This window comes from Nannobrachium achirus, assembly GCF_963921795.1.
Source record: "Nannobrachium achirus genome assembly, chromosome: 7".
Taxonomy (NCBI): domain Eukaryota; kingdom Metazoa; phylum Chordata; class Actinopteri; order Myctophiformes; family Myctophidae; genus Nannobrachium; species Nannobrachium achirus.
This window is the reverse complement of record NC_137816.1, coordinates 66,464,390-66,480,713: the sequence shown is the minus strand read 5'-3', so window position 1 is coordinate 66,480,713 and position 16,324 is coordinate 66,464,390. Positions and strand designations below refer to the sequence as shown.

General features: G+C 43.8%; 2 protein-coding genes across 3 annotated transcripts in view; one reads left to right on the top strand and one right to left on the bottom strand.

Moving 5' to 3' along the window:
• LOC308288310 (guanine nucleotide-binding protein G(o) subunit alpha-like) overlaps nt 1-4,289 on the top strand; it is a 27,874-nt gene extending 23,585 nt beyond the window's left edge. The window contains exons 7-8 of the mRNA XM_080729716.1: nt 494-647; nt 3,076-4,289. Coding sequence (XP_080585842.1) covers nt 494-647; nt 3,076-3,263 — 342 coding nt within the window. The 3' untranslated portion in view covers nt 3,264-4,289. The remainder of the gene's footprint in view (nt 1-493; nt 648-3,075) is intronic.
• Nucleotides 1-16,324, bottom strand: part of cog4 (component of oligomeric golgi complex 4) — a 182,080-nt gene that overhangs the window by 115,846 nt on the left and 49,910 nt on the right. The window contains exon 20 of one of the 2 annotated variants that reach the window (XM_080729706.1): nt 12,555-12,732. In XM_080729706.1, the coding sequence (XP_080585832.1) occupies nt 12,598-12,732 (135 nt within the window). In that variant the 3' untranslated portion in view covers nt 12,555-12,597. Of the gene's footprint in view, nt 1-10,723; nt 12,733-16,324 lie in introns of those variants that run through there. The other variant, XM_080729705.1, reaches the window with a different exon arrangement.

Sequence of the window (16,324 nt, the reverse complement as noted above, 5' to 3'; positions counted from 1 at the left end):
ACTCATTCGTAGTTTACGGCCGTAAAGCCCGTTAATTTCTCTATGTCTTTCACTGCCGGCTTCTCCTACCTGTTAACATGGGCGCTCGTCCAGTTCCCATCGTGCGTGATCGGACACTATGCATCGTGTGTTCGCGTATTCCATCAGCTTCTCGAATCCGTTGAAACTTTTTCAATTGATCAATAAGTTCTCCATCTGTAAGCTGCGGAGTTCAGACAGAAAGTTAACGGGCCAAAATAGAGGACGGACTTCCGCTTCCGGTTCAGGGACTCCAATGTTAAAGTTGTCCGCTCAATAATGTGTCCGTGTAGAAACCGATCACGGAGCATTAGTTCCGGCCTATTTTAGTTGCGCTTCGATAAAAAAATGTTTTTTAATTAATTTTTATTACATTTACGGGTTCTACGGGCATGGCAGAGAAGGGGTACAAAGGGGTATTTTGATGGCAGAGTTTGTGTTAACACTGCCCCCCTCCCCCCCCCCCCCCCTGCAGAACCGCATGCATGAGTCTCTCATGCTCTTCGACTCCATCTGCAACAACAAGTTCTTCATCGACACCTCCATCATCCTCTTCCTCAACAAGAAGGATCTGTTCAGCGAGAAGATCAAGAAGTCGCCCTTGACGATCTGTTTTCCTGAATACACAGGTGAGTTCAAAAAGACGCAGTACTATATGACGGAAGAAGGAGGTCTTTCCCAGCACTGATGCAAAAACTCACATTCCCATAATCCTTCGTGAGACGTAGTCACCTGGACATTAAACCTCCATTTACTGCAATGGATTGCGGTGAAGGAAAATGGATTCTTCTCGTAATCTATCTCCAAATCGCGTTCTTGTTTAAAACAAGCCCTTATCTGCGGACCATAACAAAAGCACAGATGGCTGCGGTTGTGACTTAATAAGCTAAAAACACTGAAAAACCCCAGCAGAATCTACTGAATTAATTAATTATATATCTGGTGTTAGGCAAACTGATATAGGTAGTTTTCGGCTGACGTAAGCAGATTCTTTTTGCGATTGCTTATTATTATTATTTTTTTTTAACTTTTATTTTATAATATTCAAACGACTAAATGATACGTAGCCTGCGAAGTTGGTTCAGGCAGCTATACTCGAGAGGGTAAACTGCATTGCAGTTGTATAAGGACACTAATACACACTATTATGCCAGACCCTACGTCATTGGCCGACGTGGCAGTCAGCTGATCCTTTGCCAACTACTTAAGCCCGCCCAGTCTGCCATTCTCCCTGCTGCTCTTGCCTGGACTGTTGCTTGTGTTTGCTTGCCCCCACCGCCTCCCCAGCACCACCAGTAGGCTCTGCTAACTCTGTTCCCCATGGGGGGGTTGTTTATATATCTATATATCTCCCTGCTCATTATGGTTAATGATGTTCTGCTTCTGTGCTGCTTGCTGCTGAGCAGGGAGAAAATTTAGCAGAGCCAAACGCCAAATTAAATGTGACATACACACTTGTATACTCATTAATAATAAACATAAACATTGTTCAATATATGGTGAGTTACCTGACTGAACAATGGTTTGGTATTTCCGGCTAAAGTGTAGTCCGTCTGACGACTGCAACATGACGTAGGCTGTTTCCGCTCCCGACCGGATCAGAAACCCCAAATGCCTCTGATCCCAGGCATAAAGTGAAAGACTTAACGGGTTAAGGTGGAAAAAGCAGACAGATTCTGGTGTTCTGTGCCAGGGACGTGCAGAGAATGTTAGAGAGGCAGGGGCTGAAATTTCTGAAATTTCTGAGGGCCTTTTGGTGAAAATACAGAAAATAGCAGACGTCCAAGTTCACTGTGAGCTTGGAGGTCGGACATTTTCGGTGCTTGATACCACACTGAACTAAGCATTATCAAGTCAATACTGGAGATGTGGCGTAACGGCATGGATTTCTACACAGAGAGGGCACTTCTTTCAACATAAGATGCTGCATTCAAGTTCAGGAGAGTTTGGACAAGGCAATTCTCTTAAATGCTGCCTTCAGGTATGGCATGGAAAGAGGGGGCATTTGGCATTTCTTTCACCACAGTAAAAACTGCATTCATGGTCTGGAGAGGGCACTTTTTACAGGCGGATAAAAGGGCAGGTGCTCAAGCCCCCTTTGATGTCTACACAGCAGTGGTTCTCAACCTTTTCAGGCCGCGACCCCCAAAATAATCATATTTGGACTGGGGACCCCCCACCCTACGAGCACTAAGAATAACATTTTCTATAACACGGCTCTATTGTGAAAATAGCAGATCTACATGCTCACAACGCCTCGCAACATGTAGATCTGCTATTTTCACAATTTCTGCCTCTAATATTTGACAATTTGACCAATGTTTAATTTTTCATTTCAGAGGTATTAAAAAGTCCTTAAATTGTACCCTCTATACCCTCTATCTATACACTTAAACTTTATGTTGGTTTGTTCACTGTTGAGTGAGAAAACAATGTTGCACATTAAGTTAATCATCTGGGTACCCCTCCAAAATAATTTGGCGACCCCCCCTGGGGGTCCCGACCCACAGGTTGAGAACCGCTGGTCTACAGTATGTGTGCACGTGCCTGTTCTGTGCTCTCCAGTAGGGATGGGTATCGTTCACCTTTGAATCGATACGATACCCTTTTCGATACGTGGGAATCGATACAATACCCTTTTCGATACCATTTTCGATACTTTTTATTTAAGTTTAACTGCTCTACCGTTGCGGTGATGGCGATGATCACACAGTGTGGCGGAGCGGAGAGTATAGACGTTGGATAATCATCATAATAATAAACATTATAGGCTATTGTCGGCTATTTTCCACAGTAACGAGTGTAGCCTACTAAAGCAATCATTAAACTCTCAGTAGCCCAACTGTTACAGATGTGACCGGCCAGGGGTGCGTTCCAGAGTATCAAAACGAGGTATCGTTCGTTTTTACGTGAACCGATACCCGATAGTATCGACGTCATGCGATCTATACCATTAAAAGTATCACAGACGATACCCATCCCTACTCTCCAGTGCTTCATCTCTCTCTCTCTCTCTCTCTCTCTCTCTCTCTCTCTCTCTCTCTCTCTCTCTCTCAGGTGCTAACACTTACGACGACGCCACCGCGTACATCCAGGTCCAGTTCGAGAGCAAGAACCGCTCGCCCAACAAGGAGATCTACTGTCACCTGACCTGCGCCACCGACACCGAGAACGTCCAGGTGGTGTTCGACGCCGTCACCGACATCATCATCGCAAACAACCTCAGAGGGTGTGGCTTATATTGAGGAGGGTCCCGTCCCTCCCTCCTCCCCCCCCCACCCCCCCCACCCCCCCAAAGCACAGCAGGTTGTCAGTCACGGAGGCCGTCGTTATGAGGTGTTAATAATAATGATAATTTTGATGATACTAAAAAAAAAAGGAAAAAAAAGAAGAAAAAAAAAGAAAGAAAGAAAAACGCATAACTATGTAAATCTACACACACACACACACACACACACACGTGTCCGAGTGGACCCAAAGAGCTGCAGTCACACCACCAACTACCACGCTGGATTTTATTGGTTTCCCCCCTGTTCCCTAATTTATTTAATTTCATAATACGATCCCATTTTTTTTGTGTGTGTGTTTTTTTTTTAATTGAATGTTTCATGTTTCTGTTGCTGATTGCACCGACAACAAATGGGATATATAGATCTGATCAACTGGGATATAGATCTGATCAACTGGGATATAGATCTGATTAGAAGCTGGATTAGGGTTATTAGGGCAACCGGGGGTTTATATTATTGAGCACCGGATGTCCCCTCGTCTTCTTGTAAAAATGTTTCAATCGCTGATATGCTGAATGAGTGACCCCACGGGGACCGCCCGGCCGCCCGCCCGCCCGCCGCGAGGTGGGATCACGTCTCGTTCTTTCATTAACGTGACATTTTGGAAGCGGACGAAACCTTTTAGATATCGATCTCTGTGCTGAATAACAAGCTCTGCGTTGGCATGCAGAACCGCTCCGTTGAGGGGAAGGCGCTTGACGATGCATGATTTTTACTCTTGTTTTGCGCGTCGTCGTGTCCCACATCCAAAGACGGGCACAGCACATGGAAAATAGACGATGGACGAGGTCACAACGTGCCACTGCTGGTGTGACGCTTCGTCAAACCCTGTGGATTTGCCTGTTTTCAAAGCGCGGCGACACACAGGCGCACGGCTAGAAGTACAAATCACACTTTTAAACCCATTTAGGCCTGAACACATTATTACGCAATATTTTTGCTTTATCTATTGAAAAACAGCAGATATACAAGCTCACAGCGCGGCACCGAGTGCCGCGCTGCGAGCTTGTATATCTGCTGTTTTTGAAATATTTTGAATTTTTTTGCAAATCTTTGAATATTTTGACCCGATTCTATAAGTGTCTTCTAAATCCTTCTAAGGTTTTTTTTTTCTTCTTTTTTTTTTTTTTTTTAAACTATGTTTGTCAGTGGTTCTCAAAATGTTTCATGCCAAGGACCCCCAAAACTACATGTATTTGGCCGAGGACCCCGATCTCAAAATATGTTGTTCCAGGGACCCCCCCCATCTCAAAATATTGTATCAGGGACCCCCCAGAAGCAAATATTTGAGTTACAAATGTTCACTTTCAAAAAGATATATTCAAAGAAAAAAACAAAGAAATATATATATATATATATATATATATATATATATATATATATATATATATATATATATATATAGGTTTTTCAAAAATAGCAAATCTACAAGCTCTCGTGCCGCGTAGATCTGCTATTTTTCAATAGCTAAAGCATTCAATAATTCTAGGGCTAAATGGGTTGGTTAACGGTCACGGCTTGGGAAGAAGGGAGGCTAATTTAGCTTTCAAAAGCTTTCCTTTTTGCACCCGTTCCTCGGCTGCTCTGTGTGCAGTACAGTAATGTACAGTACAGTAATGTACAGTAATGTACAGTAGCCTCCAGGCCTGGTTTCCATTTGCTTCCTTCTCTTTTCACTCAAAGACGTCGTGAGAGCGAGAAGCGAGACGAGAGGAGGGGACGTTTCTGTCCCAGCACCTCGCCTTTGCCCCCCTGTAATGGTGTGAAACTATCAGCCAATCATATCCGGGGAGGGGAGGGGGGGAGCGGTATCATATATCAGTCTTCTGAGAATAACAGATTTGCGGGGTTGGGATTTAATAGAAATCAGAACATCAGAGGTCATTTAATATATAGAGGTCGTTATAGCAAAATGAGAAAAAATTGGGGAGAAAAAAAAGGCACATTCATTTTTATTATCATCAAATGATTTATTTATTTAAACCTCATCCCCCCCCCCATCCCTCCTAACAGATCCCTCCCGTGCCACACATATTTATTACCCATCCTGTCCATCTAGGGGTTTTACTGCGAATACCTGTCTGCGTCGTCTGAGTGGGTCTTTAGAATAATGGACCCTCTAATTAATATTATATCTTTGATTCTTCATGTGTGCAACTTCTGGTTGAATAATAGGGCACTGCATGAAGAGAGGTATGATCTTTTTTTTGGGGGGGGGGGGTCTCCTCTGGATGAGGGTTAAACCCCCCCCCCCCCCCCCCCCGATAGGTGAACAGGTCACCATATTCCTCGTCGTTCACGTTTTTTCTCTTTTCCTAGAGCAGGGTTCCCCAATAGGCGGCTACTGTCTGGCCCACACCAACCCCAGTAATAATGGTGGTACAAGAGCAGCAACAACACTAGTATATCGTCGTTGTCGGGTGGAAATCTCGCATCTCCAAATTTGCACGTTCTTTTGCAAATCGTACAAGGCCGTCGCACAAAAGTAGTGAAAACAGCAGATCTACAAGCACACAGCGCCTCGCACCGCGAGGCGTTGTGTGCTTGTAGATCGGCTGTTTTTACTAGTTGAAATCATTTTTAAAATGATAAATTCAAAACGAACGGTTTTGGACATACAGGATTTTTTTTTTCACCCAACGACGACTAAAACTGTCGCTGGAGTAGCGGGAACGCCGCCGTCGCCCCCTGCAATGTTGTGGCCCTCGGCTTGGTACCCTAGACATAATTCGGCCCTTGGGGGAAAACTAATTGGGGAACCCTTTGCCCTAGAGGAAAAGAACTACAGCTCTCCATTTATTCACCCGTGCACCTGAGAAACGACTCCCCCCATCCCCCCACTTCCTGTATACTCATATCTATCACATATCACTCCTTCTTCTTCATGTCCTTTTATTCCATTTTCACCTTAAAAACACGTACTGTATATATATATTATGATTATACCAGATTTTTTTTTACTGTGAATGTTTTTGTGCTGCACCCCCCCTCCCCCTCCCCCAATTCTCCTCCTGTAGTTTTATTGGTTGCTCTCATGTGGAATGTTTGTGCTGAGCCAATCGAATGTTGTGTTTACATTAAAGCCACACTTTTCCTAACTATGTGACGTGTCCGTTTGACTCTCTGTACGACGACTATGGATTGGCTTCTTATAGCCTACTATTGATTGCTTTTTTTTGAGCGGTGGTAAACCGCTCCATAGAGTGGCTGTGCACGTGTCTGTAGCCTTTTTCCTCAGCGTTTTGCCATAGCAAAACGTGTGTGTGTAGCATAGCCTGTACATCCTAGACTCAAATCCTAGTCTGAAGACGTTATACAAGCACGACCACCGCTCACTTCACATTGGGTGTGATTTTTTTTTTTTTTTTAATTATTGAGAATAATGTAAGGATCAGATTGAGGAGCGGTTGATTACCCCACAAAGATAAGCTTACAATATATTTTATAGTGTTCCAGTTTCCAATTCGTCTCTTTCAGTTACATTTTTGGGTTTATCCTGTATTCTGTTCTTTCTCCTGAATGGATGACATGACTGTTTTCGACAGACTTTTATATTCAAAAAGTCTGTCTGTGTCATCATCATGCAGCATGTTTCTGTTCACAGGAAATAATTAAGAATGGACTATTTAGGGACTTTTGATTTAAAAATACACACAAAACAATGAGAACGACCCTGTTCAACTCTTCATTGTCTTGTCACACAAAGCAGTGTGTTTTAATGGTCTGGTGTGTACAGCTCTTCAGTGGCACGCACGCACACGCGCACACACACACACGCGCGCGCGCACACACACACACACACACACACACGCTGTTCTACTGCAGTGGTCCTCAACCTTTTTAGGCCGCGACCCCCAAAATAATCATATTTTAACTGGGGACCCCCCCCCCTCCCCCCCCCACTCTACAAGCACTAAGAGTTGAGCCATTACATTTTGTATAACACGGTTCTATTGTGAAAATAGCAGATCTACATTGTGAGCATGTAGATCGGCTATTTTCACAATTTCTGTCTCTAATATTTGACAAAATGGCCAATGTTTAATTTGTCATTTTTGAGGTATTAAAAAGTCCTTAAATTGTCACTTTAGAAATGTGCAGATACCCTCTATACACTTAAACTTTATGTTGGTGTGTTTACTGTTGACAGAGAAAACAATGTTGCACATTCAGTTAATCATCACCTGGGGACCCCCCAAAAAATAATTTGGGGGCCTCCCTGGGGGTCCCGACCCACAGGTTGAGAACCACAGTTCTACTGCACGACGACAAGCACTCCAGGAGACACAGCGGCGTGCAGCCAGCCAGCCAGCGGCTCTCAAAATAGGTTAAAATTGTCCCATCATCATCATCATCATCACCCACCGCAGACAAGAAGCTATTCATATATTGAATGACGAGGCTGGATGAGCGGCGGATGACCTGCTTCTGTCAGTCTAATGGAGATGAGGTTCATTACCGCAGCGCCGCTCCCAGCGCGGCAGCACAGAGAGACAAGACAGACAGCAGTCCCACTGCAGCTTTGACTCCCTCCCTGATTCACTGTAGTTACTTACAGCTCTGACTCCCTCCCTCATTCACCTTAGTTACTTACAGCTCTGACTCCCTCCCCGATTCACCTTAGTTACTTACAGGCACAAAAGAACTCCCCGTCGCGACACACTGAGAAAGATTACACTTCTATTCTGACTGGCAGCATAGGCTACACGGAGCTGGATTGTTCATATATCCCTTTTTTTCAGATATCCACATAGAAAAATATCTAGGTCCACACGACAAAGATATCTAGGTCTAAATGGTAAATGTTGCATTTATATAGCGCCTTTATCCAAAGCGCTTTACAGAGATTGTGCTTTACATTCACCCATTCACACACACATTCATACACCGGTGGCGGAGGAAACCATGCAAGGCACCAACCTGCTCACCGGGAGCAATGTGGGGTTCAGAGTCTTGCCCAAGGACCCTTCGACATAAACTCAGGGGGAGCCCGGATTTGAACTGGGAACCCTTAGAGAAACCGTTATTAGAGCTCGAAGGCTCTAATAACGGTTTCTCTACCCCTGAGCTATGCCGCCTAACAAGCACACACACAGTAAAGTCTTCAGAGATATCCGGGTTCCCTGTCTACACGGATCCAGTGAATCGGATATTTTTCAATCTCTCCACTTATTTATCTGGTTTAAAAAATATCCAGCTTCGCAGCCGAAATATCCAGCTTCGTGTGGCTGCAAGACCCAAACGCATAAAAAAATGTCTAGCTTCATAAATATCCAGCTTGTGTAGCCGGCGCGGAATCCTCGTTGGATTAAAAAAAAAATCTCACAGCAGTGAAGTTTTGTTTTAAGGCCTGCTGTTACGACGACACCACGGTCTAGGGTTTAATTACGGGGAAATTAAACGACACCTGGAAAATGACAATCAAATTTAAAATTCTTGTCAGGTGGAAACCCACGTCCAAAACCGTTTGTTTTGTTGTCGTCGTTATAAAAATGTTTTAAAATAGTGAAAATAGACGATCTACAAGAACAACGCCTCGCCTCGCATTCATTCCCTATGGAAGTCACATATTTTGAAGAGGCAAGCTTGCTCTGTGGCTCAAAGACAGCCTTAAAGGGCCAGTTCACCTCTGGAACAACCAGATCTTATTTTATTGTTGTTTGGGACAAGATCAACACAATCCTGAGTTATTTTTTTGTGTTCAATCTGTGTTTTGAGATATTTTAGTATTTCAGCATGAATGATGATGCATTTTGCATCATATGATGCAGCATGATGACTCATATCAATCATGCTGAAATACTAAAATATCTCAAAACACAGATTGAACACAAAAAATAACTCGAGATTGTGTTGATCGTCTCCCAAACAACAATAAAATAAGATCTGGTTGTCCCAGAGGTGAACTGGCCCTTAAGAAAAAAAAAAAAAAGCATAGAGCAAGCTTGCCTCTTCAAAACATGAGACTTACATAGGGAATGAATTGGATGCTGCTTTACCCCCCCCCCCCCCCCCCCCCCCCCAGCCTCCCCTAGGTAAAGCATAAAGCATGTGCCTTAAATGTGTGTATGCGGCCTAAAGGCGTTAAAACCGTAAACCCTGTGTGTGCTTATAGTATTAGTCCCCCAGGGGTCCTCTCTTCCCTGTACACCAACCCTGTGTGTGTGCTTATAGTATTAGTCCCCCAGGGGTCCTCCTTTCCCTGTACACCAACCCTGTGTGTGCTTATAGTATTAGTCCCCCAGGGGTCCTCTCTTCCCTGTACACCAAATCTCTTGGTGGGAATACAGCCGATCTCCAAGCTCGATTCGATTGGCAGAAACGAACCTCCGTATCGGCCGATACTTGCCTCATCGCCTGCCGTCGGTGTTTTGGGCAAATAAAGATGCCGTCCGGCCATCATGATGCCAGTGTCCCATGATTTATCTGCCGCGTCATAAATCTGTTCTGCGTGATTGAATTTGTGCTGAAAGACCTAAAGCAGTTACCGTTGCTTCCTGTAGAGATTGGCACATTTCCTGGGGCAAGCTGCCCAGATCACACATGCCACACGTGTCTTCTTATTTTTTTCACTCTCAAAAAGCACCTGCAATGCAGTGCATTCGAAACTACATTGCAGTGCACATCATGGGGGATCACTGCTTTACTTTTTGTTTATTTCGTTGCCGAGTGAAGGTCAGCAGACAACGTGACATGAGTGAGGTGAAAAAACCTGGGTGAAATTAGGGTTGTTCAATGTGGCCTAAAAATAAAATCTTGATTTAGTAGATTTTCGATTCCGATTCCGATTTTTTGGTAAAAGAATAATACATTGTTTCAACTATGTTGTTTTCATTTAAAAAATGCAAGGACATGATTTTTTTTTATTATTGTTTTATTTTTTAATTTTTTTATATAGCCAAATAGCAAAATCTAATGTGGTGAGCCCTGCCCAGTCTGACGTGCGCTGCACGTGCATCAAAGAAATTACACATCAGAGATAAAGTAGTATTAATTTGGTGTCAGACCTTGTCGTCCTGCTTTAGGAGGACTGGTCTGTGTACTTTTTGCCCCGTGCAAGGCTCCAATGAGTAAGAATTACCCTAATTAAAGTGAAAATCGATTTTACGATTTCTTATTTTTTAAATCGTCCAAAGGAAAAAAATCCCGATTTCGATTAAAAATTGATTAATCGGAAAACCCTAGGTGAAATGTGCCAATCTCAACAGGAAACATGGGTATGTCTTCTGATGAAGATGTGTTTTTCTCCCTGGCACAAAGAGGAATGAATAGCGAAGGATAAAAGAGAAGAGAATATAAAACACACAAACACACACACACACACACACACACACACAGGCTACCCGCCAAATCTTTATTTTAAACGTCGGTTATTGGCCCAGAACCCCCCCCCTCCACCTTCAAAAATAGCCGATCTACAAGCTCAAAACGCGTCGCAGCTGTTTTTAAATTGGAATCCTGAAAATCTTTTTGTTTTAATTTCAAATGCATTTATATGTTCTTATGTTAATTTATGAACTTAAATACAAATACATTGGACATAACAAATATAATAACATTTCAATAATAGTAATTTAGCTACTGATATAAACTGAAGTAATTAAAGCGGTTAATTTTTCCATGTTCTGAATTGGAACAGCTGAAATCAATAATATATCAGTACTCTAATATCAACCTGAGGGCCGCATTAAGTGAAGGTGAGGGCCGCATGTGGCCCCCGGGCCGCCAGTTGCCCATGTATGGCTTAAGTAGAGTTGAAGCTCAGCTCCCCTGACATCTGCAGAGCAAAGCAAAGAGAACACCGTAAAAACCTCAGTGTGTTCATGTGCAGCGGAAGAACCTTTTATCCCGTCCACATGATCCATTTAGAGACCGTGGATTAAAGCTGGATTGTGCACGGCTCCAGTCTTTTAGTCAAATGCACCACAAGGGGAGGAGGGGGGCGGACAGGACACACACGCTGCAGTCTAATCACTGATGATAATCAGTGGCCTCCCTCAGGGGTGTCACAAGGGGGGGGGGGGGGCTTCATTATGTTATACTTTAGCTATTGGAAAAATAGCAAATATACAGTACAAGCTCACAGAGTGCAAGCTTGTAGATCTGCTATTTTTGAAAAGTCGTGAAAATGTGTGCAAATCATTGAATATAATTATGTATTTTTGAAGCGAACATTTGTAACTCATATTTGGCTTGTGGGGGGGGGGGGGAGGTCCCTGGAACGACATATTTTGAGATGGGGTTCCGTGGCCAAATACATATCATTTTGGGGGTCCTTGACATGAAAAAGTTTGAGCACCACTGACATAGAAACACAGGTTTTTCAAAAAACCTTAGAAGGATTTGAAATATTCAAAGGCTTTTCACAATTCTTCAAAAATAGCAGATCTATAAGCTTGCAGCGTGGCACTCGGCGCTGTGAGCTTGTATATCTGCTATTTCTCAACAGTTAAAGCAGAAAATGACGCGTTCCCACCCAGTCTAAATGGGTTAAACCTCCTGCCCCTATGAAGAACATTCACGGGGGGCCCACAGTGAATCCTTGTACCCAGGGCCCAGGGTTTGGTGTGACACCCCTGGCCTCCCTCCCCCCCCGGCTGGGTGGAGCAGTTATACAGAGAGAGAGAGAGAGAGAGAGAGAGAGAGAGAGAGAGAGAGAGAGAGAGAGAGAGAGAGAGAGAGAGAGAGAGAGAGAGAGAGAGAGAGAGAGAGAGAGAGCATGATTACAGTCAGGGACGTGCTGGCCATTGGGAAAAGCGGGACAACTCCCCAGCGCCCGGTTCATTCCCGGCCGGTCCAGGCCGGCCATTAGGAAAAAAATAAAAATAAAATGTCGGCCTTCGTTCCATTTTGGGGGCTGGGCGGCAAACAAAGGAAATCGTCACTGTCGGACAGAAACCTTGTATCTCCAAGTTTCAAATTTGTACATTTTTTCACAAAGCAAAGCCCTGCTTCATCATACAAGGCCGCCGCACAAAAGTAGTGAAAACAGCAGCTCTACAAGCACACAACGCCTTGCACCGTAGATCGCCTGTTTTCACTAGTTTAAATCATCATTTTTTAAACGATAAATACAAAACAAACGGTTTTGGACATACAAGGTTTCCACCCGACAACGACGAAATATAACTCATGTAATTGGCCCACTGGGTTGTCACTTGTCATGATCTGAAATGGCAAATCTTTGAGTAGCAGCAGCGCTATAGAGAGAGATCTCTCTCTATAGCGCGCGATGAGGGCCTCTACAACTCTTTTTCCCGGGCTGAATCAGGGGCCCAGCACGTCCCTGTTACAGTCGCAGTCTCTTGATGTCCTCGCTGCGGAAGTCGATGCGTAGCGCCAGAACCTGCCGCACCTCGGCCGGGGTCAGCCTCCAGGTCAGGGGACCAGAGTTTGGGCCCCAGTAATCCAGGATCTCAGTGACCTGCAGAACAGTACAAAAAGAACACAATAGTGGAGTCAGTAACGCCGAAAAATAAGCTGTTAACTTCAAGTCATGATGCAAAGGTCCCCTTTGGTATGGAAGTACCTTAGGGCTATAGGAAAGAATTTATCCAAAGAGACAAGTTAGATCACCCTTCATTTTCTTTTTATAGCCATTTTAAAAATGGCCGCCGACAATAAACCACTATTACACCAGACCCCATATCTTTGCTAAAATGTACACTTTGACACCAATATTATAGTCCGGGAAAAAAAGGGTGATTTTTGGCTGAACGTGGATTCGCCTGTAAAAGTTTTTTTCTCAACTGATTCTTGTAGCTTGGGGTCACCTCTTAAGGATTCAAGAAGATGACCAGTGATATCCATTGAGCATTTTTTATTATTAACCCCTTAATGCCTGAAACATGGGCTCCCATTGACTTTCTATACAGGAGGAAAATACCCAGAAAAAGATAATTTTTCGGGGTATTTAAGGAGGATCTGAGGGGTCTAACTAGGGGTTTGTCATGATGCTGAATCCATTGCAGGCATTTGTTTTGCACAAAAAACATTCCGTGGGCTAGAAATAGCCTCAGAAAACAATACACGTATGGGTGAGTATTCATGTTAGTCGGAGGCCTTAGGGTTTTTTTTCTCGTGCTAATCAGTCTAAAAGTGCAACATTTTGCACAGATGTAGCTCAGGGCTTGCTCTAATGATTTAGCTAGGTCGGCGACCTTCGGGGTCACCACAACACCCACAAAACTCTGAAAAGTGATGACTCATCACTTTTCATCACTAAAGTCGATGGGAGCCCAACTTGATTTGGCCGCTGTGGCGACCCCGAATGTCGCAGACTCGGGTGCCCTAGCTAAATCATTAGAGCAAGCCCTGAGCTACATCTGTGCAAAATTTTGCACTTTTAGACTGATTAGCACGAGAAAAAAAAACCCTAAGGCCTCCGACTAACATGAATACTCACCCATACGTGTATTGTTTTCTGAGGCTATTTCTAGCCCACGGAATGTTTTTTGTGCAAAACAAATGCCTGCAATGGATTCAGCATCATGACAAACCCCTAGTTAGACCCCTCAGATCCTACTTAAATACCCAGAAAAATTATCTTTTTCTGGGTATTTTCCTCCTGTATAGAAAGTCAATGGGAGCCCATGTTTCAGGCATTAAGGGGTTAATAATAAAAAATGCTCAATGGATATCACTGGTCATCCTCTTGAATCCTTAAGAGGTGACCCCAAGCTACAAGAATCAGTTGAGAAAAAAACTTTTACAGGCGAATCCACGTTCACCCCCATTTTTCCCGGACTATTATTATTATATCTCTAACAGAAGCAAAGATATGGGGTCTGGTGTAATAGTGGTTTATTGTCGGTGGCCATTTTTAAAATGGCTATAAAAAGAAAATGAAGGGTGATCTAACTTGTCTCTTTGGATAAATTCTTTCCTATGGCCCTAAGGAACTTCCATACCAAAGGGGACCTTTGCGCATCATGACTTGAAGTAAAAAGTGCGTTACTGACTCCACTACAAGGCACCAGTGTTGATTTTGTCGACTATAACTATGACGAAAAATGATTGTCGACTGCGGTTTTTTTTTAATGACGAAAACTAAATAAAAACTAAGCTGTGATGACTAAAACTAAGACTAAATATATTGACAATTTTGTCAACAAAATAAAAACTGACTAAAATGTTGGGGAGGGACTGGTGCTGAAGAGTCATTTTATGTTTGGTTGCTTTCCGGTGGGTGCATGCTGAAAATAGCAGATCTACAAGCTCACAACGCATCGCAGCGCAACGCGTTGTGAGCTTGTAGATCGGCTATTTTCAGCACGCAACCAAGTGTAAAATCAGTCATTGCAATGCCATCAAGGCCTGCTCAAATATATTTTTGTCAACTGTAGATTTAGTCGCCCTAAAATATTGTCGATATTTAGTCAACTAAAACTAGACTAAAACAAAAACTTTTCGGGTGACTAAATTATAATTATTTATAATATTATAATAAAATTACAATAATAAAATACATTTTATTCAAAAGACTGTGACTAAAACTAAAACTAAATTTGCTTTCAAAAACAACACTGCAAGGCACAAGTCATTCTATGTAGTGTAAACCAGACCAGTGGTTCTCAACCTTTCCAGGCTGGGACCCCCAAAATGATCACATTTTAACTGTGGACCCCCCCACCACCCTGATGAGCACTAAGAGTTGAGGAATTACATTTTGTATAGTCTCGCGTAGCCAGACAACTATTCCACAATCTCTGAATGCTATATAGAGTCTGGAACAGCAGCTCCCGAACGGCGAGTATCGAAAACGGGCATTAACGTTAAAAAATATATATTTTAAAATGTCATTTCTGCTAAGCAGCAAGCTAAACATGCTTATATGATTTGTATTTATATAATGATAAATATGTTTGATGTGAGACTGAAACGGAAGTGACGTGGGGGCTTCACTTCCGCTTCATCTCGCACTCGCCGTTTCTTCCCCGGTGCGCCAGACTGTATGCCGGGAGCATTTGACCAAATCGCGGAGGCAACAGTCTGGCCACGCGAGACTACATTTTGTATAACACGGTTCTAATGTGAAAATAGCAGATCTACAAGCTCACAACGCCTCGCAACAGAGCAGGTATTTTCACAATTTCTGCCCAATTGATATGATACCAGTAAGAATCCCTAATCGGGAGATAAGCGACCGTAGGTGGCTTATCTCCACAAATAGGGCAAAAATTAGTTTTTCCCAAATCTTCCTGATCCATGTTGATGACATGAGTGTAGACATGCTGTGTAGTGATATTCGTGATTTTAGGGCAAAAACTGTAGGAGCAGTGTCCAAAAATGTGTTTTAAAAATCGGCCTGAAGGTGGCGCTAGAATAGGGCCATGTGAGAAATGAGGGGTGGGGTCTCCGCGTTGCCTTGGCGGACGAATAGGTACCGGCCCCGGCTCTCCCGGACGCTCCTAGCCCGAGTTACGGCATTTTATGTGCGTTGCAGTGGCAGGGGGTCCTCCACTGGGGGCGCCACCACTTTTGCATCCATTCTGGAGCACCAGGAGTCGGTGGTCCCCGGGAATTCCCCGTGAGCAGCCCCGTTGGGGTGGTCATTTGGTCATTTTTGCACATTTGGTCATTTTTGACATCTGGGGGTCCCTGGGGCTCCGGGGGTCCTTGGAGGTTGTAGTTTGGCAGGCAAGGAGTGTGTGTGTGTAAAATCTGGCATGGATCGGGTCAACGGGTGCGGAGATATAAGCAGGGAAAAAGTGTGACGTGTGACGTGTGAGCACATTTGGTCATTTTTTACATCTGGGGGTCCCCCAGGGACCTGGGGGTCCCTGGGGCTCCGGGGGTCCTTGGAGGTTGTAGTTTGGCAGTCAAGGAGTGTGTGTGCAAAATTTGGCATGGATGGGGGCAACGGTTGTGGAGATATGAGCAGGGCAAAAGTGTGACGGACTGACGGACAGACAGCCCGTGGAGGTTTTGGTAGTAAATGCGACCTATGGTCGCAATAATAACTGATACCAGTAAGACTCCCTAATCGGGAGATAAGCGACCGTTGGTCGCTTATC